The sequence below is a fragment of the Acanthaster planci genome, linkage group LG07 (genome assembly GCF_054643075.1).
Source record: "Acanthaster planci isolate LZ-2023a linkage group LG07, COTS_SCS, whole genome shotgun sequence".
Taxonomy (NCBI): Eukaryota; Metazoa; Echinodermata; class Asteroidea; order Valvatida; family Acanthasteridae; genus Acanthaster; species Acanthaster planci.
Genome location: NC_141783.1, coordinates 19,885,778 through 19,912,821, shown reverse-complemented (window position 1 = coordinate 19,912,821; position 27,044 = coordinate 19,885,778). Strand labels below are relative to the sequence as shown.

Below are 27,044 nucleotides of genomic sequence, written 5' to 3'. Positions count from 1 at the left end.
TTGGGGCTCATACGTGCAGGTTGAAGTGTCCAAAGGGGGCCAGTTGCCTCGCCTTACCTCCTTTGGCTACTTCACCTCCATAACCCAGTTAACCACCTTAGGCTTGGGGGCATTATAAATGCTGGGCTGGAGTATTTTTCGTTTTTTATTGTTTTCAAAATTCTATAAAAATTCATATCTTCATTTACCGGACACTTACACCCACACGAATGACTGTCTGGTGGGTACTTTAAGCTGACAGACAACATCTATTGATGCCGGAGTATTGGGGCCAGGCCTGCTGCCTTGTAAAAAGAGCCCATATTGTTATGTAATTTTCTTTTGTTCCTGAAACTGGCACAGTGCGCTGCTGACGTCTTTTCAATAGGGGCCAGATTAGCATGCAGGGGTATTGTATCACTCATGACTGGAGCATTAGAGTGCTTTTGTCCCTGGTTGTATTCTGCTCGCACTGAATGTCACAGACAGGGGTATACTGTTTCAAAACAATACTGGATTATCTCCGCTATTGACAGTGAAAAATGCTGGTAATTCCCAGCAGCCTGGTCTTTTGTTATGGGTAGGGCCTTTTGTTACAAGGCGCAGTTCCCTTTGTCCGATTTCCGGCACCCCAGCTGTGCATATAAAGAATACGTGTCTGAAACCGGGCTCCCTGGCAGCATGTGGTTAAAAGCAAATTGTTTGTCTTCACAAGCCATAGTTTTAACAATACAACATCAATGCTGCATTTGCTTTATGTATTTGTTACAGAGGTGAATGAGTGTAACAGCTCGCCCTGCAATAACGGAGGCACCTGCTTGGACCTGCTGAATGCCTACAGCTGTATGTGTTCACTCGGATGGCAGGGACCAACTTGTGACATTGGTGAGTTTACGTCCTATCATCCATCACTTTGTACAACCCAGAGCCTTGGCATTTTAACCAGAGATGTAATTGGCATCATGACTTTAACATTTCATCAAATAGATCCGTTGGAGTCGGGGCTAATTTTGGAGCTTCGATAACCTCTGTTTAACGCTGTCACTGTGGAAGTTCTCTGCATTCCCTGTATTAATTCTAAGTTGTGGAATTTATGTGAAGTACACTGACAGCAAACATAGAACTTAGTAGTAGGGTTTTTTCTGATGTTTTGTGGTGACCAGAGCCTTGAAATTAAACCCGGGTTTTAATATTTTATTTCAACTTTGATGTGTTTGTGTATTGTGAGGTTTTAATTTACTGAGAAGACTATTGATGGAATTTCGAAGCAAAAGTCTGTTCAGCACAAATTACACTTGCTCAGCAAGAATTACAAGACAGTCTCACGGGACACTTACAACAGTTGTGGATGCTTCTCAGCAGTAAATGTGCTAAATATATTTTCTGCTTTGAGCAGGCTCTGTTAAAGTAAGTTGGTGCCCGTGGGTTTCTATTCCAGGTTCTTAATCCTCATCCTGATTGGCTAAGCGTTGATACCCTAATTCCCTCACACTAATGTCCATATTTAACAGCCAGTCTTGTGTCTGTAATAATGCAGTTTTTGTGGACTAATGATGTAATGCATGTACGTGTATTTATGAAGCAAAGCAGTTTTACACGTGTACTTGGTTCACAAGCCCTCACGTCATTTGTCTTCACAGATGTTATGTGCCTTCCAATATTTCCGTCATCACCTTGCCTCCGTTGATTGTATCGGCCGAGTGACACAGATTGTTAACCTCTTTTTCCCTTTCAGTACAGCATTAATTCTAACCTTTTCAGTTTTTGGTGTTTGGAGTCCGTTGATTCACCCATTTGCTGAGTGCAGAGCCTTGGGCAAACAGGAACAGCTCTCAAACAGTGTTGCTGGAATGTGACGGAATTGTTACTTCGTGATGGGCCGCATTCATCAAGAGCTGTTAAAGTGACCTTGATTGTGTTAGTCTTCAGACATTTTGTGTGGATAGTGTGAAATCTGGTTGAATTCCTTTGTTTTAACAATGATCTTGCCTCTATTATTTTCCTTGAGTGGATCTATCTTGATGTCTCGTATTGTTTGATATTAATTGAGTGTCTTTTCATTGTTTACTTGTTCATGTTCACAGTTTTGGTTTTGGTGCTTTTTTTTTAAGTGTTTGTAAACCTAACATGTTTTGTCTGTCTTTTTTATCCCCGTTAACATTCCATGTCTTGGTGTCATTTTAATGCCGTGATCATGTTAATACATTCCATTGTCATCAATCACATTAAATCAAAGGACATCTTGATTCTTGAACAATGTGGTAAGTTCTATTTGTTTTTGAAGCTTTAGAGTTTTTAGTTCTCTTTATAATGATAGCAACATTCTCTTAATTGGTAACTCTGAACATTAGTTATTGTAATGTTAGTTTTGTGGTGGTTAAACTTATCTGTTTTAATTTGAAATGAATCAATGCATCAGATAGAAGTTAGAGCTGCCAATTATGGTCAGTGTTGTATTCGAGTCCATCACAAGTCTTTTCACAAGTCCAGCCACAAGGCTCGTCATAAGTAACAGGGTGATGAACAATGACAAAGGAATGCTTTTTTCATAGCTCATTTGAATACCTTGTGAATTGGCTTAAGACTGAATGACTTATGATGGACTTGCAGGGACTTACAGGGACTTGTGACAGACTCAAATACGTCACTGTTGCTAGCATTTAAGCCCGGTACTAATCATTGTTGTGCAGATTAGTAGTTTGGTGGTAGGGGGCTGTGGATTCAGGAAACCAAAGATGGCAGTTGTCTAAAATGCTTTTCAATAAAACCTAATGTGATAATGTTCTACATTCACACTTTCCAATGAAATGAATGCTTTTGGAGGTACAGTGTATGACGTTGTGGTGTTTAGCCAACAAATCTTCAATCCTGCACCAAGTTTTTTTAAAAGGAAAAGTTTGATCCACCTTTTTGGTTTATTTGAGCATGTTTCAAGCACTATGCTTCTTTCATTGATGCCACACCAAAACCTGATTAATAACACAACTATAGAGTACTTGTAGAGATAGTGCTGTTGGTTTATGCTGAGAGCTGAGGTAGATTTTTGTCCAAAGAAAGTTGCACTAGTAAACATAGTTTAGAATTAAGCCCTGTCAATGGCTGATCTAAGGTAGAACCAAGTTTGTTTGGGGGAGGGAGAGGTAAAATTGTTTGTTGGAGTCTAAAACATTTTGGACAATTTTTTGTAGAACCTTTTATGGCCTTTATTTGAGTTGAAACTACATTTTGGAGCTTTTTACACACTTTTTGGAGGAAGGGAGTTGCTCTTTCCCCCCCCCCTCGCTGGATCTGCCCCTGAGGCTTGTAGGAATTTTAGGAAAATGTTTACCAGACTTAAACCAGTGTTATAGTCAAGCTTTTACAAGCCCATTATAAAGGTCAATCTCAAGTTATAAGCTAATTCAAGTGATCTGTTATAAAAGGCATTCCTTTGCCACTATTCGTCTTGTTACAGGATGGCCTGACTTCTTTTTTCGCTTGTAATAAGCCAGTTGGGTATTTCAAACAGCCAAGGTCTTTCCTGTGAGTCGGCGTACGGCTGGCTGATAGGACAGACTATTGTGCGCGCATGTAGCCTTGAACTGGGTATGCGCTGTTGGAATATAAACATGGAGGGAACCATGTTGACACTAAAATTTGCTCATAGAATGTTTCTGACAGCTCCCATATCCTTTGGTTTACAGAAATCAATGAGTGTGCCAGCAGTCCTTGCATGAATGGTGCAACCTGTCAGGACAGGATAGGTTTTTATCAATGTCAGTGTGCGCTGGGCTACGGTGGAACACGCTGTGAAATTGGTAGGTATACTTGGCTCCGCTACGTGAACTGATGAAGTATTACATTCCGCTTAACATGTTCATGTGCCGAGCAACAACAGCTGACAGCCAGTCACAAACTGCTCAGATCTTCTAACCTTTTTGGCTGGGAAAGTGTTAATGCTAAGCAAATATGTGCTATTTTACTAAGCAGTGTATTATATACAGGAGCTGTATGTGTTTATGCTGTTTTGGAGATCCCAGCTGAATTGTTGAGGCCATTATTTGGCTTATATGCAGTTAATGGACTTACAAAGTTAAATATTCTCTACTAGCCATATAAAGTTGCTCCATCACCAGATACCAATATCAAATGTGACACAGTGAGTCACCGTAGTAACCTTCAAGTGTACTTTAGCTGGAGATGTTGAAATTTATAGTTGTAATGTGCATATACACTGTACACCACAAAAAAACCACCAGCCAAATTGACCTCTTGTTAGCTAAAACTTGCTTCATGTGACTGAGAAACGTTACTAGTATTGTTGGCGCGGGAGAAATATTGATATGAATTTCATTTATTTATTTACTTTATTAATTACTTTCATCCACTCACATCAACTGAGCCGATGCTGCTTGTCTGCAAAATCTGACATGCTCAGCTAATTTGTGCTCAAAACCAGCAAAACGTGATGTTTAGTGAAGTCTAGCACAATGGAATGTGAAGCTGTCTGTGTCAAACACGGGGGATATTTTAGATGCTTTTCCAGAAATTTTTTATGAAAATGATTTTCCATTCTTTGTCCTTGTAGAGATCAACGAGTGTTTTAGTTCTCCCTGTGTTAATGGAGGGTTGTGCCAGGATCTGATTGGTGCTTTCCGGTGTGACTGTCAAGCAGGTTATGAGGGCGTACGTTGTGAAATAAGTGAGCAATATTTGAAGCTATTAGAAGAGTTACATAGGCCTTAAAGACCGTCTCACATGAAGCTGTAGACGCCAAATAATGGAGCCAGTATTTGTATAAATCATGGGGTTTTGACACTTTGTGTATGCATTGAAACCGTTGAGTACCAACTTCTGTTTTTCTTTGCTTTTGGTGATCTGAATATGTAGATATTAACGAATGTAGAAGTCAGCCTTGTGCTAACGGAGGAGTCTGCACTGATTTGATCAATGGTTACCAGTGCCAATGTGTTCCTGGCTTCACCGGTACCAACTGTGAAACAGGTGAGTTGGAGTTCATCACTGGCTCACTGAGGACTGTTTGGCATGTCCTGGTCTTCACTGTGAGGATTTAGTAGGCAAATCTGGACCTAGTTGGGACTTATGGATGTCCTCATAGCATTTTCTGTCCCTACAGTAACCTTGGTATAACACATACGTGGTCCTTATAACAATACAAACTGAGAACAAACAACAATTACATCAGAGGACATCAGGTCCAGGGTTTGAAAAATTTCTCTGTTGGAAACTATGTACCAATCAACTGAATGGAGGTAAAAAGGACAGAAAGTCCTCTCATAAAGAAAAGCCTTGCATGGGGGGGATGTGTGTTGAACCTCATTCCCAGATTATCTGTTGACTCTCAATATGAATAGACCAAGAAAGATACCATATTTTGTTGACCATTTATGAATTTTTATACTTAATTTAAATCTTAAAGTGTTGTTCCTGTTGTATACAATGTGCGCAAACCCATTCCTTTTCAGATGGTCCCTGTAGTGGAAATTGTCCTGTAAGGATTAATTGTTCAGTTATTAGGTTTTGGTTCCCAATTGTGTCTTGCAGGGGTTTTTGAGTGTATGAGTCAGCCATGCCTTAATGGAGGGGTTTGCATCGACTTGACGAATGCCTACAGTTGCCAATGTGTCCCTGGCTACACTGGTACCAACTGTGAACAGAGTAGGTGTATTCTCTTCAAAACTATTCCTACCTTTATATATTTTGTTCATTGATCTCACTTAATCGACCCTGGACGTGGTGATTGTTGAGTTCATTTGCTGTGGTTATGCCGTTCCATTGCAGGTTGGTAACAACCGAGTTGAACATTTTGATTTTAATTTTTCTTTTTAATTCTGTTCACCAGTCACAGGGAATTTGTTTTGCACAAAGTTTCTCAAGCACGGGGGCAGATTTGAATGTTTTGAAGGAAGTGTTTTTTAACTTACCTCTCACTTGTGTTCTCTCCTTGTTTCATCATAGGTGTTTGGATTTACCGATCTTACCTAACCACACATTGTTCTCTCTCACGAGTCTGTAAATATTTGCCCTCCTAGATGAGAATGACTGTAGGTTTCATTTGTGTCAGAATGGAGCCGCCTGCGTGGACTTGGTCAATAGTTACCGCTGTGCATGCCTTCCAGGTTTTGAGGGCGTCTTCTGTCAAGACTGTAAGAATGAATCGCGGCAGCATCCAATCGTCTGCGTTGGTTTTTGGCATTAGCATTACGGCTTTGCTTTGTCCCATCATCAAAATATCAGATCCATGTGATAAATGTTGCCTTGTTTTGTGTAGCCGTCAAGCTATTAACGACACCAATGTGTTGTTTGTAAGTCCACGTATGTGAGTTTGATGTTGGTGGTTGAATGTTTCCACCCCCCTGTGGTATGTTCTACATGCTTATGTGAGCTTCCCGAAGATTTTGATGTGGGCCATTGGTGTAGTTTTCTAATGCACTGGAAGAGGGAAGTAAGTTTTAGCAGCAATAGCCTTGTACGAACGTAGCAAGAAATGGATCTGTGTTACAATGCCAGAGGTGTAGTATTTGTTCTCTTCTGAGTCCTGTAAGCACTGAAATACTGCTTGCTGACTGGAGTGACCCAAACTGAACAGTTTTTAAAATTTGCAGGTCTTGACATTTGTATCCTACCAGATATTTTATTTATGGCAGTTTTCTGCTGGGATTGATATGTCAGATTGTGATACATTTCAGCTTGCGTACTTTACCATATGTTCTGAAATAAATCATGCTGTAATTGGGGTGTTCAAAGGGAATATAAAGAATTGGAATTCTTAAGAATGTTCCAATGCGAACATTGTTCCGACTTGGATCACCTGCTGTTGTAGTCAGAATTGTTTTGGGACTCTGAATAGAAGTCAACTACACCTCTTGAAAAAAGACTAGTTTATTTGCTGTGTAACCAACTCCTTTATTGAAAATCTGTGTCACATCTGTCTGTGGTTTGGAAAAATGATGCCTAGTTTTGTTTTAATAAGATTTGCAAATATGTTAGAAAGCCTGTATCTTGGTGCAAACAAAGTAAATGTAGTGCTCAACTGGGATATATGTGAAGTGACTTTGATATTAACTAAATAGTAAATGTCTTGCAGTTTTTATTAAGCCTTAGTCAACATTAAAAATATTGTTTTAAAGACTTAACTGTAACATTTTTCTAGTGCTACACTGAAGTAGATTATCTGAAATCCACCAATCCAGAGCAAAGGACATGCAGGAATGCTTTGGGAAAGACGGCAGTGGAAGTGGATGCTAACTTTTGTGGAATGACTGCTGCTCAGTTAAACTTGCTTAGAAAATGAAACTGTGTGTCATACCAGGCAAGATATGGGACAGAGGGGTACCCCCCTCACCTGTCCAATCCCTATACACACTGTAGACTATTATTACCTAACACTCCCCCCTAGAAGTCTGTAAAGAATTCCTGAGATTCCGATCAAACAATGACCAACACAAAGGCCGGAGGGGTTCTCTCCGTCCCATATCTTGCTTCAAATGTTGTGTGTTGACCTTTTGTGTGTATAACCCAGCTTAATTCTGAGCTCCACAGCTTGAAGGAAGCTGATTGTGTGTGAAAATGAGTTTTAATTGTCTGTTGTCACCGCCCGTGCTGTTTTGGTTTTTTAACAGACTGTCCTAGCATTGTTTGCAAATTGTGTATTTGTTAATAATTAGTGTATTGTAGATGCATCTGTACGTAACAGATGCAGCTCACTCTTGATATACAGAATACTTTTATAACAAAATACTCTCATAGAGAGCGAATTCTGAGAATCCTAATTTTTTTAATTCATTTGTTTTTCTTTGTTTTATAGCAACAGACCTTGTTATAGCAAAACAATTTTTGTGGGCCCTGCAGCTTTGTTATAATGAGAGTTGACTCTACTGAATTGGCTTAAGTTTACCAAAAAGTTCTGAATGTGGAAGACAGTTGGAATTTTACAAGTTTGCAGAGAGAATTTCAAAGTACATGTAATTGCAGCTATTTCTAACATCATCCTCAACCTCCTCCCCCAAACCTTTCCTCAGTCAATATTGATAAACCTTACATAACGGTACTCAGAATTCGCTTTTACAATGTCAATTTTTTTGCCTCTCAGCTAAATCAGTCCGGCTGGTTCCCATGAAGACATCTGAAAAAAATCCCTCCAAAATGTGGTTTTTTTCTGTTTCCTTCATTGGAGGCGGTGGACAATCCGTCACAAACCCTGAGGAATTGACTTTCACATTATTTAATGTCCTCAACTTGTGTTGAGAGGAAAAAAAGTGTTCAGGAACTGCATTTGGTTACAAATGATGCTTGGCATACACATATATGTAGTCTAAGGAAGGCACAAATATCAGACCATCTTGGAGTGAAGTTAACATTGAAGCATTTTTTCCAGTGTCAGCAAATCAACTTACATTCAGATGAGGCCCGGTCACTTTGTGTGAATTCTTTGTTGGCCAAGAAGGCATGTTTATTGCCTTTTCTAAAGTTTCATTTTGATGCTTGTACTTTCCTGTTTGAATTGTAGCCATTTTGGAGTGCATCAGCCTCCCCTGCCAGAATGGAGCAATGTGCATCGATTTGGTAAATGGCTACCAGTGTCAGTGTCTACCAGGGTACACGGGAGACTTGTGCGAAATAGGTTGGTTCCTTGCTGCAGTCTGCCCCGCCTCCAGTACAAACCCACTCCTGGATCAAGATCCTTTCTGACTCCTTTTCACCAAATAGTGTGATCCACAAATCACTGTCTTCAAAGCTTCATGGCACTAAGCTGTCTTTACTGCAAGACCCACTCTTAGAATGAACTTCCACCCAAACGGAACAGGTGCACTTGCTATGAGTGGTCAGTCTGTTGACGGCGAGTGAATTTTAAATGTAAACTAGTACAACATGACCAAAATTTCTAAAGAGCTCATAGCCCTGAACTTGTACGATGGAAATCAGTAGTAAATGTCAAAATTCTCACCCACAATATGTCCAAGTTTTACAAATGATTATGTTATAGATTTTCCAATACTTTTTTTACCTGTAGCATAAACAGTCCCTCGAATGATAAATTAATTTTATCCCCAAACATTGTCAAGCTGAATTCCTAATTTTGATTTCAAAAAGTTCATTTAAGGTGAAGTGCAATTCAAATATGTGGGATTATGCTTTGTCCTGATTGAAGTAAAATTGTTTTGCATGGCAAGTGGTTCGGAGTAGTGTCAGGAAGGAGAGTAAATTAACAGAAATCAAGAAGATGGGTCGTTGATAACAGCACGCATAGGGAATTATCGTTGTTAATATGTGTATTTCAAACATGTAATGTTGTAATATAATGTTAAGTAGATTAACAGAAATCAAGAAGACAGTTGTTAATAACCATTTGAGTAGAGTTATGGTGGTTAATAGATGTATTTTGAATCATGTCCTTCTTTGGTCCATTTTCTGTCTTTGAGCCCATTGGACTTCAAATTTATAAATCAAATTTATAGTGTTTCTTGCTATTTCTCAAAGATATTGATGAGTGCGCCTCCAGTCCTTGTTTGAATGGAGCAACCTGCCTGGATTTAGTCAACAGTTTCCAGTGTATGTGTCCAATGGGATACACAGGGACCTTGTGTGGCACAGGTGAGTCCATGAAATAGTTATAAAGATGACGTTCTAATGTATAGCAGTTTGGTCTGTCCATCTATGCTGTCCATGAAATTTATTTGGTGTTTTTTAGATGTCATCGAATGCGGCAGCTTCCCTTGTATGAATGGAGCAACTTGTCTTGAGATGGTGAATGGATACCAGTGTCAGTGTGCTGCTGGATTCACAGGAGAAAGTTGTCAAACAGGTATTTACACTTACACCAAATAAAGTATTGTTCATCCACAAACTCTGACACAAAATGATCACAAATTCAATACTTCTGTTGCTGTTACTGAAGTGTTAATTTTCTCACCAGACATCGATAGTTGTGTGTCTCATTCCTGTGAGAATGGAGCCACTTGTGTTGATCTGACCAATGGCTACAGATGTGACTGTGCCCCAGGCTACCAAGGAATCTTCTGCCAGGATAGTAAGTACTTGAAGCATAGAATACTTTTTGACTGTTAGTTGTGGGTCTTACTCAAACCTCCTTTCTGTTGCGTGGTTCAGGATCAAATTTGGATTGCTTGAAAATGGCATCTTTAGTAAACAAAGCGATTAAGGAAATTTTTGAAATTGTTTATTTTTCACTGATCCTTAATGTAAGAAGGACTCTTCAAGTATTTAAACTTGGCCATTCACAACCAAAAGGGCTTATGCCATTGTAATTATCGTTCTGTGTTTGCCTCCAGTGATCTTGGAGTGTACTAGCAATCCTTGTATTAACGGAGGTACCTGTGTGGACCTAGTGGCTGACTACCGCTGTGATTGTGTTCCTGGATACACCGGCAAAGACTGTGAAACAGGTACGGTCTGCTTGAAGCCATATGGCAAAAGATTTTGTGGGACAAAACCTGAAGTAGTTGCCAACCAGTGGTGGTATGTTAAAATATTGTCTACTGCTCTGTATGATTGACTGTTTTTTTTTACTTTTTTGTGTAGATATCAATGAGTGTGATACTCTTCCTTGTTTGAATGGAGCAACTTGTCTGGATCTAGTCAACAGTTTCCAGTGTGTGTGTCCAATGGGATATACAGGGACCTTGTGTGGCACAGGTGAGTTGAAACAAGCACTAAGTTCAAATTCACACCAACTTCTTACATCAAATTCAGGGGAGTTTAAGTCAAAACCCTCTGTTTTATTTTTTTCTGGTGAAATATTTTTATTATTTTGAGAGTTCTGCATGTGTATTGGTACTTTTTCTCAATTTCAGATGTCATAGAATGTGGCAGCTTCCCTTGTATGAATGGAGCGACTTGTCTTGAGATGGTCAATGGATACCAGTGTCAGTGTGCTGCTGGATTCACAGGAGAGAGTTGTCAAACAGGTATGGAATTATGAATCCATCACAGCTTGTACATATTTGCTGTCACTTATGTGGGCTTTTCTTAGCAGCTGTCATAACACCTTCCTGTTGTAACATTTTACATGCTGAAATTTTCTCACCAGACATCGACAGCTGTGTGTCTCATGCCTGTGAGAATGGAGCATTATGTGTTGATCTGACCAATGGCTACAGATGTGACTGTGCTCCAGGCTATGAAGGAATCTTCTGCCAAGATTGTAAGTTGACAAGTTTTGTAGACAAGTTCGAGCTTAAATTATTCTTATTTTGTATTTTCCTATGAAGTGTCTCATTCTCGCTCTTGTGGTGTGTTTAGTCTTTCAAAGTATTCTCCTCCCTTTCTGTTGTATATTTTCCAGTGATCATGGAGTGTGCCAGCAATCCCTGTATTAACGGAGGTACCTGTGTGGACCTAGTGGCTGACTACCGCTGCGATTGTGTTCCTGGATTCACTGGCAAAGACTGTGAAACAGGTTAGATGGGCATCTTGAGGGATTCACAACAGTGCTTCATAAACACTTTGCTGCTGCTTTATGTTTGTTTGTTTGTTTGTTGGTTTGTTTGTTTGTTTGTTTATTTTTTGTCCTCACATGTTCTTTTTATGTAATCCACAGACATTGATGAGTGTGCTAACTCCCCCTGCTTGAATGGAGCATTCTGTGTGAATCTCGTCAACAGTTTCCAGTGTGTGTGTCCGACAGGATACACTGGGACCTTGTGTGGCACAGGTGGGTAGATGGGGTGATTTCTAAGATTGCATTTAATGGTATCTGCAGCACCTTGTTTTTGATGAAGGGTGTGAAGTTAATGTTGTTGTTTATTTCTTTGGATGACGTACATGAAACATACATGAGCATTAGAGGGCGACTTGTTGCCTGGCAACAAGGTTTGAATTTAGCCAGTTTCCTGTAACTTGTAGGATTTTGTTGTTTCCAGATATTGCTGAATGCATCAGCTTCCCTTGTATGAATGGAGCAACTTGTCTTGAGATGGTGAATGGATACCAGTGTCAATGTGCTGCTGGATTCACAGGAACTCATTGTGAAACAGGTATTGAATTCATCTCAGTGAGTAATGAGACACTGTTGAATAGTTTGCAGATCCTTCAAATAATAGTTTTGTGACTATTGTGGTGACTAAAATGTGTTTCAATTTATTTATGTCAGACATCGATAGTTGTGTGTCTCATTCCTGTGAGAATGGAGCAACTTGTGTTGATCTGACCAATGGCTACAGATGTGACTGTGCTCCAGGCTATGAAGGAATCTTCTGCCAAGATTGTGAGTTGACAAGTTTTGTAGACAAGTTCGAACTTAAATTATTCTTATTTTGTATTTTCCTATGAAGTGTCTCATTCTCGCTCTTGCGTTGTGTTTAATCTTTCAAATTTTTCTGCCCTTTCTGTTGTATATTTTCCAGTGATCATGGAGTGTACTAGTAATCCTTGTATTAACGGAGGTACCTGTGTGGACCTAGTGGCTGACTACCGCTGTGATTGTGTTCCTGGATACACCGGCAAAGACTGTGAAATAGGTTAGTTCCTCTTTTGGGCCTAATTTCAAAGATATAACAGATAGAAGTTGCTTCACAAATTCATACCATAATTTTTATGCCTAAAGAAACAAAACAATTTTCTAGCTAGCCACAGTTCTCTGTGCCAATAAATTTTCTTAACTGGTTCTGGCATATCATTTCCTGTTTGCAATCTGTTGAAAGTGTGAAGACTCCTTGACCTTCTCTTGTCATTTTAACCCTAACTTGAGGAGGTCAGATCCTGGCAATTGCGCAGTTCTTTTTATCATAGGAGGTGTTTGGGCATGTGACCATACTCTTTCCTCATTTTTCATGTACAGATATTGATGAATGTGCCTCAAGTCCTTGTTTGAATGGCGCAACCTGTCTGGATCTAGTCAACAGTTTCCAGTGTGTGTGTCCAATGGGATACACAGGGACCTTGTGTGGCACAGGTGAGTTGATGGAACTACAACCAAGATTAAGCCCAAATTTTAAAGTAGTTTTGTTCATGTTATGGAGATAGCTGAACTTTTTTTAATTGGTTTTTGTCTCTTTCAGATGTCATAGAATGTGGCAGCTTCCCTTGTATGAATGGAGCAACTTGTCTTGAGATGGTGAATGGATATCAATGTCAGTGTGCTGCTGGATTCACAGGAGAGAGTTGTCAAACAGGTATTGAATTCATTTCAGTGAGTAATGAGGCACAGTTGAATAGTTTGCAGATCCTTCAGATATTAGTTTTGTGACTAATGTGGTGAGTAAAATGTGTTTCAATTTCTTTTGTGTCAGACATCGACAGCTGTGTGTCTCATGCCTGTGAGAATGGAGCAACTTGTGTTGATCTGACCAATGGCTACAGATGTGACTGTGCTCCAGGCTATGAGGGAATCTTCTGCCAAGATTGTAAGTACTTGAAGAGAAACCAGAAATTTGCATAATTGTTTAGATGAAGTTATTTCGCCAGTTACACAATTTATGGCCAGTTTTGCCTTCTTAAACTAAGTTTTATGTAATTCAGGCATAAAATGGGGAAGACTTGGCTTTTTGTGAAAACAAAAAGATGAAGAAACTTGGTGTAATTTGCTGTTTTTCCAGTGATCATGGAGTGTGCTAGTAATCCTTGTATTAACGGAGCTACCTGTGTGGACCTAGTGGCTGACTACCGCTGTGATTGTGTTCCTGGATACACCGGCAAAGACTGTGAAACAGGTTAGTTGATGTTGTTATGATTTACTTTGGCACTGTAAGTTGTTTTCTTATGTTTTATTAAGGATTTTGTGTCTGCTTTTGTAGATATCGATGAATGTGGCGTTATTCCTTGCTTGAATGGAGCAACTTGTCTGGATCTAGTCAACAGTTTCCAGTGTGTGTGTCCAATGGGATATACAGGGACCTTGTGTGGCACAGGTGAGTTGATGGAACAATTATCAAAATGAAGTTGGATGTCACAGTTGTGGGTTGTTATCTTTGAGATTGTTTGACTTTAAAGGTTTAACAAATTGTGTCACTTTCAGATGTCATAGAATGTGGCAGCTTCCCTTGTATGAATGGAGCAACTTGTCTTGAGATGGTGAATGGATATCAATGTCAGTGTGCTGCTGGATTCACAGGAGAGAGTTGTCAAACAGGTATGGAATTATGAATCCATCACAGCTTGTACATATTTGCTGTCACTTATGTGGGCTTTTCTTAGCAGCTGTCACAACACCTTCCTGTTGTAACATTTTATGTGCTGAAATTTTCTCACCAGACATCGATAGTTGTGTGTCTCATGCCTGTGAGAATGGAGCAACTTGTGTTGATCTGACCAATGGCTACAGATGTAACTGTGCTCCAGGCTACCAAGGAATCTTTTGCCAAGATAGTAAGTATTTTAAGAGAAAGTGGTATCTTGCATATTTGTTTGGCTTGAAGCTATGTCACCTATCGTGATCGGTATCTATTTTGCCCTCGTTACTGGTTTTATGTAAACAAAATCAAGGGTAAAATATGTGTGACTTGGCTTTTTGCAAAAATTCTTGATAATTCTGGATAATTTGCTGTCTTTCCAGTGATCATGGAATGTACAAGCAATCCTTGTAGGAATGGAGCTACCTGTGTGGACCTAGTGGCTGACTACCGCTGCGATTGTGTTCCTGGATACACTGGCAAAGACTGTGAAACAGGTTGGATAGGCATCTTGAGGGATTCACAACAGTGCTTCATAAACACTTTGCTGCTGCTTTTTGTTTGTTTGTTTGTTTGTTTTTTTCCTCACATGTTCTTTTTATGTAATTCACAGACATTGATGAGTGTGCCAACTCCCCCTGCTTGAATGGAGCATTCTGTGTGAATCTCATCAACAGTTTCCAGTGTGTGTGTCCGACAGGATACACTGGGACCTTGTGTGGCACAGGTGGGTAGATGGGGTGATTTCCAAGATTGCATTCAATGGTATCTGCAGCACCTTGTTTTTGATGAAGGGTGTGAAATTAATGTTGTTGTTTATTTCTGTGGATGGCGTACATGAAGCATACATGAGCATTAGAGGGCGACTTGTTGCCTGGCAACAAGGTTTAAATTTAGCCAGTTTCCTGTAACTTGTAGGATTGTGTTGTTTCCAGATATTGCTGAATGCATCAGCTTCCCTTGTATGAATGGAGCAACTTGTCTTGAGATGGTGAATGGATACCAGTGTCAATGTGCTGCTGGATTCACAGGAACTCATTGTGAAACAGGTATTGAATTCATCTCAGTGAGTAATGAGACACTGTTGAATAGTTTGCAGATCCTTCAAATAATAGTTTTGTGACTATTGTGGTGACTAAAATGTGTTTCAATTTTTTTATGTCAGACATCGATAGTTGTGTGTCTCATTCCTGTGAGAATGGAGCAACTTGTGTTGATCTGACCAATGGCTACAGATGTGACTGTGCTCCAGGCTATGAAGGAATCTTCTGCCAAGATTGTGAGTTGACAAGTTTTGTGGACAAGTTCGAACTTAAATTATTCTTATTTTGTATTTTCCTATGAAGTGTCTCATTCTCGCTCTTGCGTTGTGTTTAATCTTTCAAATTTTTCTGCCCTTTCTGTTGTATATTTTCCAGTGATCATGGAGTGTGCTAGCAATCCTTGTAGGAATGGAGGTACCTGTGTGGACCTAGTGGCTGACTACCGCTGTGATTGTGTTCCTGGATACACCGGCAAAGACTGTGAAATAGGTTAGTTCCTCTTTTGGGCCTAATTTCAAAGATATAACAGATAGAAGGTGCTTCACAAATTCATACCATAATTTTTATGCCTAAAGAAACAAAACAATTTTCTAGCTAGCCACAGTTCTCTGTGCCAATAAATTTTCTTAACTGGTTCTGGCATATCATTTCCTGTTTGCAATCTGTTGAAAGTGTGAAGACTCCTTGACCTTCTCTTGTCATTTTAACCCTAACTTGAGGAGGTCAGATCCTGGCAATTGCGCAGTTCTTTTTATCGTAGGAGGTGTTTGGGCATGTGACCATACTCTTTCCTCATTTTTCATGTACAGATATTGATGAATGTGCCTCCGGTCCTTGTTTGAATGGCGCAACCTGTCTGGATCTAGTCAACAGTTTCCAGTGTGTGTGTCCAATGGGATACACAGGGACCTTGTGTGGCACAGGTGAGTTGATGGAACTACAACCAAGATTAAGCCCAAATTTTAAAGTAGTTTTGTTCATGTTATGGAGATAGCTGAACTTTTTTTAATTGGTTTTTGTCTCTTTCAGATGTCATAGAATGTGGCAGCTTCCCTTGTATGAATGGAGCAACTTGTCTTGAGATGGTGAATGGATATCAATGTCAGTGTGCTGCTGGATTCACAGGAGAGAGTTGTCAAACAGGTATTGAATTCATTTCAGTGAGTAATGAGGCACAGTTGAATAGTTTGCAGATCCTTCAGATATTAGTTTTGTGACTAATGTGGTGAGTAAAATGTGTTTCAATTTCTTTTGTGTCAGACATCGACAGCTGTGTGTCTCATGCCTGTGAGAATGGAGCAACTTGTGTTGATCTGACCAATGGCTACAGATGTGACTGTGCTCCAGGCTATGAGGGAATCTTCTGCCAAGATTGTAAGTACTTGAAGAGAAACCAGAAATTTGCATAATTGTTTAGATGAAGTTATTTCGCCAGTTACACAATTTATGGCCAGTTTTGCCTTCTTAAACTAAGTTTTATGTAAATCAGGCATAAAATGGGGAAGACTTGGCTTTTTGTGAAAACAAAAAGATGAAGAAACTTGGTGTAATTTGCTGTTTTTCCAGTGATCATGGAGTGTGTCAGCAATCCTTGCATTAATGGAGCTACCTGTGTGGACCTAGTGGCTGACTACCGCTGTGATTGTGTTCCTGGATACACCGGCAAAGACTGTGAAACAGGTTAGTTGATGTTGTTATGATTTACTTTGGCACTGTAAGTTGTTTTCTTATGTTTTATTAAGGATTTTGTGTCTGCTTTTGTAGATATCGATGAATGTGGCGTTATTCCTTGCTTGAATGGAGCAACTTGTCTGGATCTAGTCAACAGTTTCCAGTGTGTGTGTCCAATGGGATATACAGGGACCTTGTGTGGCACAGGTGAGTTGATGGAACAATTATCAAAATGAAGTTGGATGTCACAGTTGTGGGTGTTTGTTATCTTTGAGATTGTTTGACTTTAAAGGTTTAACAAATTGTGTCACTTTCAGATGTCATAGAATGTGGCAGCTTCCCTTGTATGAATGGAGCAACTTGTCTTGAGATGGTGAATGGATATCAATGTCAGTGTGCTGCTGGATTCACAGGAGAGAGTTGTCAAACAGGTATGGAATTATGAATCCATCACAGCTTGTAGATATTTGCTGTCACTTATGTGGGCTTTTCTTAGCAGCTGTCACAACACCTTCCTGCTGTAACATTTTATGTGCTGAAATTTTCTCACCAGACATCGATAGTTGTGTGTCTCATGCCTGTGAGAATGGAGCAACTTGTGTTGATCTGACCAATGGCTACAGATGTGACTGTGCTCCAGGCTACCAAGGAATTTTCTGCCAAGATTGTAAGTATTTTAAGAGAAAGTGGCATCTTGCATATTTGTTTGGCTGAAGCTATGTCACCTATCTTGAGCAGTATCTATTTTGCCCTCGTTACTGGTTTTATGTAAACAAAATCAAGGGTAAAATATGTGTGACTTGGCTTTTTGCAAAAATTCTTGATAATTCTGGATAATTTGCTGTCTTTCCAGTGATCATGGAATGTACAAGCAATCCTTGTAGGAATGGAGCTACCTGTGTGGACCTAGTGGCTGACTACCGCTGCGATTGTGTTCCTGGATACACTGGCAAAGACTGTGAAACAGGTTGGATAGGCATCTTGAGGGATTCACAACAGTGCTTCAGAAACACTTTGCTGCTGCTTTTTGTTTGTTTGTTTGTTTGTTTTTTTCCTCACATGTTCTTTTTATGTAATTCACAGACATTGATGAGTGTGCCAACTCCCCCTGCTTGAATGGAGCATTCTGTGTGAATCTCATCAACAGTTTCCAGTGTGTGTGTCCGACAGGATACACTGGGACCTTGTGTGGCACAGGTGGGTAGATGGGGTGATTTCCAAGATTGCATTCAATGGTATCTGCAGCACCTTGTTTTTGATGAAGGGTGTGAAATTAATGTTGTTGTTTATTTCTGTGGATGGCGTACATGAAGCATACATGAGCATTAGAGGGCGACTTGTTGCCTGGCAACAAGGTTTGAATTTAGCCAGTTTCCTGTAACTTGTAGGATTTTGTTGTTTCCAGATATTGCTGAATGCATCAGCTTCCCTTGTATGAATGGAGCAACTTGTCTTGAGATGGTGAATGGATACCAGTGCCAGTGTGCTGCTGGATTCACAGGAACTCATTGTGAAACAGGTATTGAATTCATCTCAGTGAGTAATGAGACACTGTTGAATAGTTTGCAGATCCTTCAAATAATAGTTTTGTGACTATTGTGGCGACAAACATGTGTGTCAAATTTTTTAATGTCAGACATCAATGGCTGTGTGTCGCATTCCTGTGAGAATGGAGCCACTTGTGTTGATCTGACCAATGGCTACAGATGTGACTGTGCTCCAGGCTACCAAGGAATCTTCTGCCAAGATTGTAAGTACTTGGAGAGAAAGCAGAAACTTGAATAATTGTTTAAATGTAGTTATTTTGCCAATTTTGCAATTTATGGCCAGTTTCGGGTGTTTTGTAAACTAGGCATAAAACAGGGAAGACTTGGCTTTTTGTGAAAACAAACAGATGAAGAAATTTTGTGTAATTTGCTGTTTTTCCAGTGATCATGGAGTGTGCCAGCAATCCCTGTATTAACGGAGGTACCTGTGTGGACCTAGTGGCTGACTACCGCTGTGATTGTGTTCCTGGATACACCGGCAAAGACTGTGAAACAGGTTAGTTCCTCTTTTAGGCCTAATTTCAAAGATATAGGAGATAGAAGTTGCTTCACAAATGCGTACCATAATTTTTATGCCTAAAGAAACAAAATATTTTGCTAGCCAGCCACAGTTCTCTTTGTGCCAAAAAATTTTCTTAACTGGTTCTGGCATATCATTTCCTGTTTGCAATCTGTTGAAAGTGTGAAGACTCCTTGACCTGCTCTTGTCATTTTAACCCTAACTTGAGGAGGTCAGATCCTGGCAATTGCGCAGTTCTTTTTATCGTAGGAGGTGTTTGGGCATGTGACCGTACTCTTTCCTCATTTTTCATGTACAGATATTGATGAATGTGCCTCCAGTCCTTGTTTGAATGGCGCAACCTGTCTGGATCTAGTCAACAGTTTCCAGTGTGTGTGTCCAATGGGATACACAGGGACCTTGTGTGGCACAGGTGAGTTGATGGAACTACAACCAAGATTAAGCCCAAATTTTAAAGTAGTTTTGTTCATGTTATGGAGATAGCTGAACTTTTTTTGTTGGTTTTTGTCTCTTTCAGATGTCATAGAATGCGGCAGCTTCCCTTGTATGAATGGAGCAACTTGTCTTGAGATGGTGAATGGATATCAATGTCAGTGTGCTGCTGGATTCACAGGAGAGAGTTGTCAAACAGGTATTTACACTTACACCAAATAAAGTATTGTTCATCCACAAACTCTGACACAAAATGATTACAAATTCAATACTTCTGTTGCTGTTACTGAAGTGTTAATTTTCTCACTAGACATCGATAGTTGTGTGTCTCATGCCTGTGAGAATGGAGCCACTTGTGTTGATCTGACCAATGGCTACAGATGTGACTGTGCTCCAGGCTATGAAGGAATCTTCTGTCGAGAGTGTAAGTTTCTTACACGAATTCGAATGAATACAACTCTCATTTGGTTTTATTTTGTACTTTACTTAAAAAGTGCCTCACTCTTGCTCTGTCACATTTGTGTTTAGTCTTTCAAAGTTTTCTGCCATTTCTGTTTTCCAGTGATCTTGGAGTGTACTAGCATTCCTTGTAGGAATGGAGGTACCTGTGTGGACCTAGTGGCTGGCTACCGCTGCGATTGTGCTCCTGGTTATTCTGGGAGAGACTGCGAAATAGGTTAGTTCAACTTTGCAGCATTTTTCTAAAAGTTATCGTTAACCAGTGTTGGGTTCTTTACAAAAATATGTCGTGGGTTTTTAGTGTGACGGTTTCGTCAACCAGTACGGAATTGGCCTCCACCAGAGGCCAGCAAATGCACTGAACAGGTTGATGTGTGTCGTTTCTTGTTCTAGACTGTTTCTGATTTCTCTGTAGTTATTGTAACCCTGAATAATTGTGGAAGCAGGAACCAGACACTCGACCATTTTTGGACCAGTTTTAGGGGTTGTACACCACACTTGAATTTCTAAAAATATTTTTCTTTGGCAGATATCGATGAGTGTGCTACTCTTCCTTGTTTAAATGGCGCAACCTGTCTGGATCTAGTCAACAGTTTCCAGTGTGTGTGTCCAATGGGATATACAGGGACCTTGTGTGGCACAGGTGAGTTGAAACAAGCACCAAGTTCAAATTCACACCAACTTCTTACATCAAATTCAGGGGAGTTTAAGTCAAAACCCTCTGTTTTATTTTTTTCCGGTGAGATATTTTTATTATTTTTAGAGTTCTGCATGTGTATTGGTACTTTTTCTCAATTTCAGATGTGATAGAATGTGGCAGCTTCCCTTGTATGAATGGAGCAACTTGTCTTGAGATGGTGAATGGATATCAATGTCAGTGTGCTGCTGGATTCACAGGAGAGAGTTGTCAAACAGGTATTTACACTTACACCAAATAAAGGATTGTTCATCCACAAACTCTGACACAAAATGATTACAAATTCAATACTTCTGTTGCTGTTACTGGAGTGTAAATTTTCTCACCAGACATCGACAGCTGTGTGTCTCATGCCTGTGAGAATGGAGCCACTTGTGTTGATCTGACCAATGGCTACAGATGTGACTGTGCTCCAGGCTACCAAGGAATCTTCTGCCAAGAGTGTAAGTTCAAACAATTTTTTAAAACAAAGTTGAGTTTGGTTGTTTCTTAAAGCTGTTGTCCATTTCTGGACAATGGGCACATCATGATTTGGTCTGATGTAACTGAAGTGGAGCAAAGCAAGGCTACGTTTCTGTCATTTCTGAATGTTGAAAGTTCTTCTTGAGAGCTGCTTTTTTCATGTCAAATTTCTGGAAAACGGGCACATCATGATTTGGTTTGATCATTTTCAAATGTTGGGAGTCACTCTTGAGAGCTGCTTTTTTCACGTCAAATTGAAGCTAGCCTGCTTATTCCTGAGGTCGTATTGTCATCTCTGTCAGTAAACAAATGATCCAATAGCTGGGAGTGTTTGGTTCAGTGCCGTTGGAAAAATTCATCGGGGACACAGGTCCAATTTCCGGCATCAGGAGATTTTTTTGGCTTTATGAAGTTAGTTATGGGATACCAAAGACTGTGTTTATTTGTCGTAGACATTGGAAAAGAAATTTCTGAGGATTTCTATGCCCTCACTGAAGCATGTTCAGTAGAAAAACTTGTTTTAAATTGGCCTGTTTAGAATTTTAAAAAGTTGTTTAGAATTTCAAAAAGTTGTTGTAGCACATGACAGTATCTGTAATATTTACTTTTCTTTAAAAACAACTCTTTGTCGGTCTTGTAAATTGTTGAATAGGCTTCAATATGCCGCTAATTCGTCCTCTTTTCTAGTGATCATGGAGTGTGTCAGCAATCCTTGTAGGAATGGAGCTACCTGCGTGGACCTAGTGGCTGACTACCGCTGTGACTGTGTTCCAGGGTACACCGGCAAAGACTGTGAAACTGGTAAGGTCTGCTTGAAGCCATATGGCAAATGAAATTGTGCAACACACTGCATAAAAATCCTGGATTACCAGAAGTTGCAGATCAGTGACAATTTGTTAAAGGACTTGGCACTGTTCTTTAAGACTGAATTTTTACCTTTTTTGTGTAGATATCAACGAGTGTGATACTCTTCCTTGTTTAAATGGAGCAACCTGTCTGGATCTAGTTAACAGTTTCCAGTGTGTGTGTCCAATGGGATACACAGGGACCTTTTGTGGCACAGGTGAGTTGATGAAGCAATTAGCAAGATCACGTTTGATGGTCGGCATTCATTAATCAATGTCCATGTTACAACTTTGGACTCCAATTGATTAATAGCCGACTGGCATATTGGTGATTTGAGTTGTTGAGACATCTTCGGTAGCAACTCGGTGGTTGTTGATTTGAGTCAAACCTAAGCATGTTTGTCTTATTATTCAATCTAGTTGTATATAGTGGTCTCAAAATTACATTGTTTTGGGTAAAAAGTAATTCATAGTGTATAAGCTCACAGAATTAAATACTTCTTGGAGGTATCCTTGCTCTGAATCAGCCTTATTTTGTGTCTTTCAGATGTCATAGAATGTGGTAGCTTCCCTTGTATGAATGGAGCAACTTGTCTTGAGATGGTGAATGGATATCAATGTCAGTGTGCTGCTGGATTCACAGGAGAGAGTTGTCAAACAGGTATGGAATTTTGAATCCATCACAGCTTGTACATATTTGCTGTCACTTATGTGGGCTTCTCTCAGTAGCTATCATAACACCTTCCTGTTATAACATTTTATGTGCTGAAATTTTCTCACCAGACATCGATAGCTGTGTGTCTCATGCCTGTGAGAATGGAGCCACTTGTGTTGATCTGACCAATGGCTACAGATGTGACTGTGCTCCAGGCTACCAAGGAATTTTCTGCCAAGATTGTAAGTATTTTAAGAGAAAGTGGCATCTTGCATATTTGTTTGGCTGAAGCTATGCCACCTATCTTGAGCAGTATCTATTTTGCCCTCGTTATTAGTTTTATGTAAACAAAATCAAGGGTAAAATATGTGTGACTTGGCTTTTTGTGAAAATAAAATGATGAAAATATTCTGGATTATTCGTTGTCTTTCCAGTGATCATGGAGTGTGCTAGCAATCCTTGTAGGAATGGAGCTACCTGTGTGGACCTAGTGGCTGACTACCGCTGTGATTGTGTTCCTGGATACACCGGCAAAGACTGTGAAACAGGTTAGTTGATTCTTTCACGCTTAACTTCAATATTCAATATTGTTTTAGTTGGTTTTTTTTTCAGCAAAGATTTCCTTTTTCTGGTTGTAGATATTGATGAATGTGCAAACACACCTTGTTTGAATGGAGCAACCTGTCTGGATCTAGTCAACAGTTTCCAGTGTATGTGTCCAATGGGATACACAGGGACATTGTGTGGCACAGGTGAGTTGATGGAACAACCACCAAGATAAAGATCAACTGTACAGCAATTTATTACATCAAATACATTGGGGTTAAGTAGAAACCTGCTGTTTCATGTTTTTTATGTGATATTCATATATTTGAAAGTTCCTCCTATGTAAATAATATATTTTCCCAATTTCAGATGTCTTAGAATGTGGCAGCTTCCCTTGTTTGAATGGAGCAACTTGTCTTGAGATGGTGAATGGATATCAATGTCAGTGTGCTGCTGGATTCACAGGAGAGAGTTGTCAAACAGGTATTTACACTTACACCAAATAAAGTATTGTTCATCCACAAACTCTGACACAAAATGATTACAAATTCAATACTTCTGTTGCTGTTACTGAAGCGTGAATTTTCTCACCAGACATCGACAGCTGTGTGTCTCATGCCTGTGAGAATGGAGCAACTTGTGTTGATCTGACCAATGGCTACAGATGTGACTGTGCTCTAGGCTATGAAGGAATCTTCTGCCAAGATTGTAAGTTTTTAATGTTTCAAATTTGAAATGCACATTGATTCTTGTCTTGTGTAAAGAAAAGAGTAAAATGCTTACACTGGCTTCTGATCTCTTCCGAAATTTTCTGTCACCCTCTGCTATATTTCAGAACCTTTGTTCTTTTCCAGTGATCATGGAGTGTGCTAGCAATCCTTGTAGGAATGGAGGTACTTGTGTGGACCTAGTGGCTGGCTACCGCTGTGACTGTGTTCCTGGATTCACCGGCAAAGATTGTGAAACAGGTAAAGCTATAATTTGCAAGATTAGTATGTCTTTCGAATGTTATGATTAAGGCACATTCCCCGGTTCACACCATCGTGCGTGTCTCATTTTTTTATATCTATAGATATTAATGAATGTGCCAGCATGCCTTGTTTGAACGGAGCAACCTGTCTGAATTTAGTGAACGGTTTCCTGTGCTTGTGTCCAGTTGGATACACAGGGACCTCTTGTGGTGTAAGTGAGTTGATGAAGCAATTACCGAGATGAAGTTATATGTCACAGCAGTTTGTTTAAATACTTTGCAACCAATTTATCAGTTGATGTTATACCGGTATTGCAGTGTCATTGGAATAAAAGAATCATTGCATTTACAGTCAAGTCGCAAGTGCAGTAGAACAGCAAGGTTCAGAAAAGAAAATGAAGTGAAATCACATGTTGAGTGACAGTTACGAAAAGTCAAACAGGAGTTTCGGGTGGTGCACATATGATTGTTATGTTGGAGCCTCATTGATATTCAATAGCTGGTCAGTGTTCATAGTCTAGGAGTATAGACTAGATAAAGAACTTCTTCCGTGACCAGTTTTCAACTTCCATGCACCATAAGCTGTTTTTTTTTAATCATTTGCAGAGCTGCCAGGCCATTTGTTTAACAGAGAGATGCAAACAGGACTGAGGTCACAGGGTGGGCTTTGTGCATGCTGGGAGATTTTGAGAACGGTTCATAACAGTGAAGTAACTGAAATGGTGATTATTGTTTTCAGATGTCTTAGAATGTGGCAGCTTCCCTTGTATGAATGGAGCCACTTGTCTTGAGATGGTGAATGGATACCAGTGTCAGTGTGCTGCTGGATTCACAGGAGAGAGTTGTCAAACAGGTATTGAAATCATAGAATGATTTTAGAATTGAGCAAATGTCATTTATTTTCCTGTGCATTTTCTAGACCTGAATAAATGCCATTGTTGATTGTTTTGCTGAGCTTGTTTGTGAAAGTTTTCTTTTCAACTTTTGTTGCAGATATCGATGAATGCTCCAGCACTCCATGCTTGAACGGGGCAACGTGCATGGATTTGGTGAATGCGTACCAGTGCAGATGTGTCGCTGGATACACTGGCATTCGATGTGATACACGTAAGTGTTGTTTGGGATAAGCTTGGAAAGATTAATACGCTGTCCCCACTCGCCCAATAACCTGCTATCCCCACTTGCCCTTAACCTGCTATCCCCACTTGCCCTTAACCTGCTATCCCCACTTGCCCTTAACCAGCTATCCCCACTTGCCCTTAACCTGCTATCCCCACTTGCCCTTAACCAGCTATCCCCACTTGCCCTTAACCAGCTATCCCCACTTGCCCTTAACCTGCTATCCCCACTTGCCCTTAACCTGCTCTCCCCACTTGCCCTTAACCAGCTATCCCCACTTGCCCTTAACCAGCTATCCCCACTTGCCCTTAACCTGCTATCCCCACGTGCCCTTAACCTGCTATCCCCACTTGCCCTTAACCAGCTATCCCCACTTGCCCTTAACCAGCTATCCCCACTTGCCCTTAACCTGCTATTCCCACTTGCCCTTAACCAGCTATCCCCACTTGCCCTTAACCAGCTATCCCCACTTGCCCTTAACCTGCTATCCCCACTTGCCCTTAACCTGCTATCCCCACTTGCCCTTAACCTGCTATCCCCACTTGCCCTTAACCAGCTATCCCCACTTGCCCTTAACCAGCTATCCCCACTTGCCCTTAACCAGCTATCCCCACTTGCCCTTAACCTGCTATCCCCACTTGCCCTTAACCAGCTATTCCCACTTGCCCTTAACCTGCTATCCCCACTTGCCCTTAACCAGCTATCTCCACTTGCCCTTAACCTGCTATCCCCACTTGCCCAATAACCTGCTATCCCCACTTGCCCTTAACCAGCTATTCCCACTTGCCCTTAACCTGCTATCCCCACTTGCCCTTAACCTGCTATCCCCACTTGCCCTTAACCAGCTATTCCCACTTGCCCTTAACCTGCTATCCCCACTTGCCCTTAACCAGCTATCCCCACTTGCCCTTAACCTGCTATCCCCACTTGCCCTTAACCAGCTATCCCCACTTGCCCTTAACCTGCTCTCCCCACTTGCCCTTAACCTGCTATCCCCACTTGCCCTTAACCAGCTATCCCCACTTGCCCTTAACCAGCTATCCCCACTTGCCCTTAACCAGCTATCCCTACTTGCCCAATAACCTGCTATTCCCACTTGCCCTTAACCAGCTATCCCCACTTGCCCTTAACCAGCTATCCCCACTTGCCCTTAACCTGCTATCCCCACTTGCCCTTAACTTGCTATCCCCAATCACTGCTTTGCTTCACTGCTTTGCTTAGCTAGCCTGGCTCTTTCCTTGCAGAGATTGACGAGTGCAATGCTAACCCGTGCCAGAACGGAGCTTCCTGCACTGACCTCCTTGCAGGCTATGTGTGCGTGTGTCTGCCAGGCTGGAATGGAATCCACTGTGAAGATGGTAGCTTAACAGTCAGTGGCAGTGTGTTGTAGTCTTGACCCCCTGAAGACCATCACAGGACGAGTCCAACAAAAGACCTTCAGTCTGAATTCAAGTCACAAGCTATCTGAAAGAGCTACAACACAGACATTCATTTGTCGTTGTTCAGCATGTCCCTTGTGACTGGGTTTGGACTGCTCCTCTTAGTGGTCTTCTAGTGGTTTGGACTTCAACACTGGTCATGAATGTTCACTTTAAAAGGCTACAGTATACTGGTCATTAATGTTCAGTTTAAAGGGCTACAGCATAGCTTGTGTTCATTTTTAAGACTGATTCCCTTGAATACACGAGTAAAGGTGACAGTCGACAAAAAGGAATTTGTTAAAACTAACTGAACAGTGCATGCACATGCACCACTGTGCAAGTGCATAATGGCTGTATGCAATTTTATTTGTTCATGTGTTGTGTGTGTGTTTTTTGTTTGTTGTGACTACTGAACGTTTCTTGTAGAAGTGTAGAAATAATGAATTTGAATTTAAACTGAACTCTTAAACTAAGTAGAAAGAACAAAACATTGGCCAGTTCTGTAAGACTGATGATTTTTTTTTTTGCAGTCCAGTTTAAATCATATTT

General features: G+C 40.4%; 1 protein-coding gene across 31 annotated transcripts in view; it reads left to right on the top strand.

The window, feature by feature from the left end:
- Positions 1-27,044, top strand: part of LOC110976081 (uncharacterized) — a 92,706-nt gene that overhangs the window by 37,385 nt on the left and 28,277 nt on the right. For 6 of the 31 annotated variants that reach the window (XM_087138671.1, XM_087138670.1, XM_087138669.1 and 3 more), the window contains 63 exons: positions 751-864; positions 3,663-3,776; positions 4,547-4,660; positions 4,849-4,962; positions 5,524-5,637; positions 6,012-6,125; positions 8,489-8,602; positions 9,460-9,573; positions 9,671-9,784; positions 9,896-10,009; positions 10,272-10,385; positions 10,522-10,635; positions 10,794-10,907; positions 11,030-11,143; positions 11,285-11,398; positions 11,540-11,653; positions 11,862-11,975; positions 12,092-12,205; positions 12,345-12,458; positions 12,779-12,892; positions 12,999-13,112; positions 13,230-13,343; positions 13,536-13,649; positions 13,734-13,847; positions 13,955-14,068; positions 14,191-14,304; positions 14,492-14,605; positions 14,722-14,835; positions 15,044-15,157; positions 15,274-15,387; positions 15,527-15,640; positions 15,961-16,074; positions 16,181-16,294; positions 16,412-16,525; positions 16,718-16,831; positions 16,916-17,029; positions 17,140-17,253; positions 17,376-17,489; positions 17,676-17,789; positions 17,906-18,019; positions 18,228-18,341; positions 18,459-18,572; positions 18,752-18,865; positions 19,188-19,301; positions 19,407-19,520; positions 19,632-19,745; positions 19,884-19,997; positions 20,310-20,423; positions 20,582-20,695; positions 20,807-20,920; positions 21,627-21,740; positions 21,889-22,002; positions 22,332-22,445; positions 22,568-22,681; positions 22,874-22,987; positions 23,078-23,191; positions 23,355-23,468; positions 23,580-23,693; positions 23,840-23,953; positions 24,058-24,171; positions 24,695-24,808; positions 24,949-25,062; positions 26,319-26,432. In XM_087138671.1, the coding sequence (XP_086994797.1) occupies positions 751-864; positions 3,663-3,776; positions 4,547-4,660; positions 4,849-4,962; positions 5,524-5,637; positions 6,012-6,125; positions 8,489-8,602; positions 9,460-9,573; positions 9,671-9,784; positions 9,896-10,009; positions 10,272-10,385; positions 10,522-10,635; positions 10,794-10,907; positions 11,030-11,143; positions 11,285-11,398; positions 11,540-11,653; positions 11,862-11,975; positions 12,092-12,205; positions 12,345-12,458; positions 12,779-12,892; positions 12,999-13,112; positions 13,230-13,343; positions 13,536-13,649; positions 13,734-13,847; positions 13,955-14,068; positions 14,191-14,304; positions 14,492-14,605; positions 14,722-14,835; positions 15,044-15,157; positions 15,274-15,387; positions 15,527-15,640; positions 15,961-16,074; positions 16,181-16,294; positions 16,412-16,525; positions 16,718-16,831; positions 16,916-17,029; positions 17,140-17,253; positions 17,376-17,489; positions 17,676-17,789; positions 17,906-18,019; positions 18,228-18,341; positions 18,459-18,572; positions 18,752-18,865; positions 19,188-19,301; positions 19,407-19,520; positions 19,632-19,745; positions 19,884-19,997; positions 20,310-20,423; positions 20,582-20,695; positions 20,807-20,920; positions 21,627-21,740; positions 21,889-22,002; positions 22,332-22,445; positions 22,568-22,681; positions 22,874-22,987; positions 23,078-23,191; positions 23,355-23,468; positions 23,580-23,693; positions 23,840-23,953; positions 24,058-24,171; positions 24,695-24,808; positions 24,949-25,062; positions 26,319-26,432 (7,182 nt within the window). The remainder of the gene's footprint in view (positions 1-750; positions 865-3,662; positions 3,777-4,546; positions 4,661-4,848; positions 4,963-5,523; positions 5,638-6,011; positions 6,126-8,488; positions 8,603-9,459; positions 9,574-9,670; positions 9,785-9,895; positions 10,010-10,271; positions 10,386-10,521; positions 10,636-10,793; positions 10,908-11,029; positions 11,144-11,284; positions 11,399-11,539; positions 11,654-11,861; positions 11,976-12,091; positions 12,206-12,344; positions 12,459-12,778; positions 12,893-12,998; positions 13,113-13,229; positions 13,344-13,535; positions 13,650-13,733; positions 13,848-13,954; positions 14,069-14,190; positions 14,305-14,491; positions 14,606-14,721; positions 14,836-15,043; positions 15,158-15,273; positions 15,388-15,526; positions 15,641-15,960; positions 16,075-16,180; positions 16,295-16,411; positions 16,526-16,717; positions 16,832-16,915; positions 17,030-17,139; positions 17,254-17,375; positions 17,490-17,675; positions 17,790-17,905; positions 18,020-18,227; positions 18,342-18,458; positions 18,573-18,751; positions 18,866-19,187; positions 19,302-19,406; positions 19,521-19,631; positions 19,746-19,883; positions 19,998-20,309; positions 20,424-20,581; positions 20,696-20,806; positions 20,921-21,626; positions 21,741-21,888; positions 22,003-22,331; positions 22,446-22,567; positions 22,682-22,873; positions 22,988-23,077; positions 23,192-23,354; positions 23,469-23,579; positions 23,694-23,839; positions 23,954-24,057; positions 24,172-24,694; positions 24,809-24,948; positions 25,063-26,318; positions 26,433-27,044) is intronic. The other 25 variants (XM_087138668.1, XM_087138667.1, XM_087138685.1 and 22 more) reach the window with 25 other exon arrangements.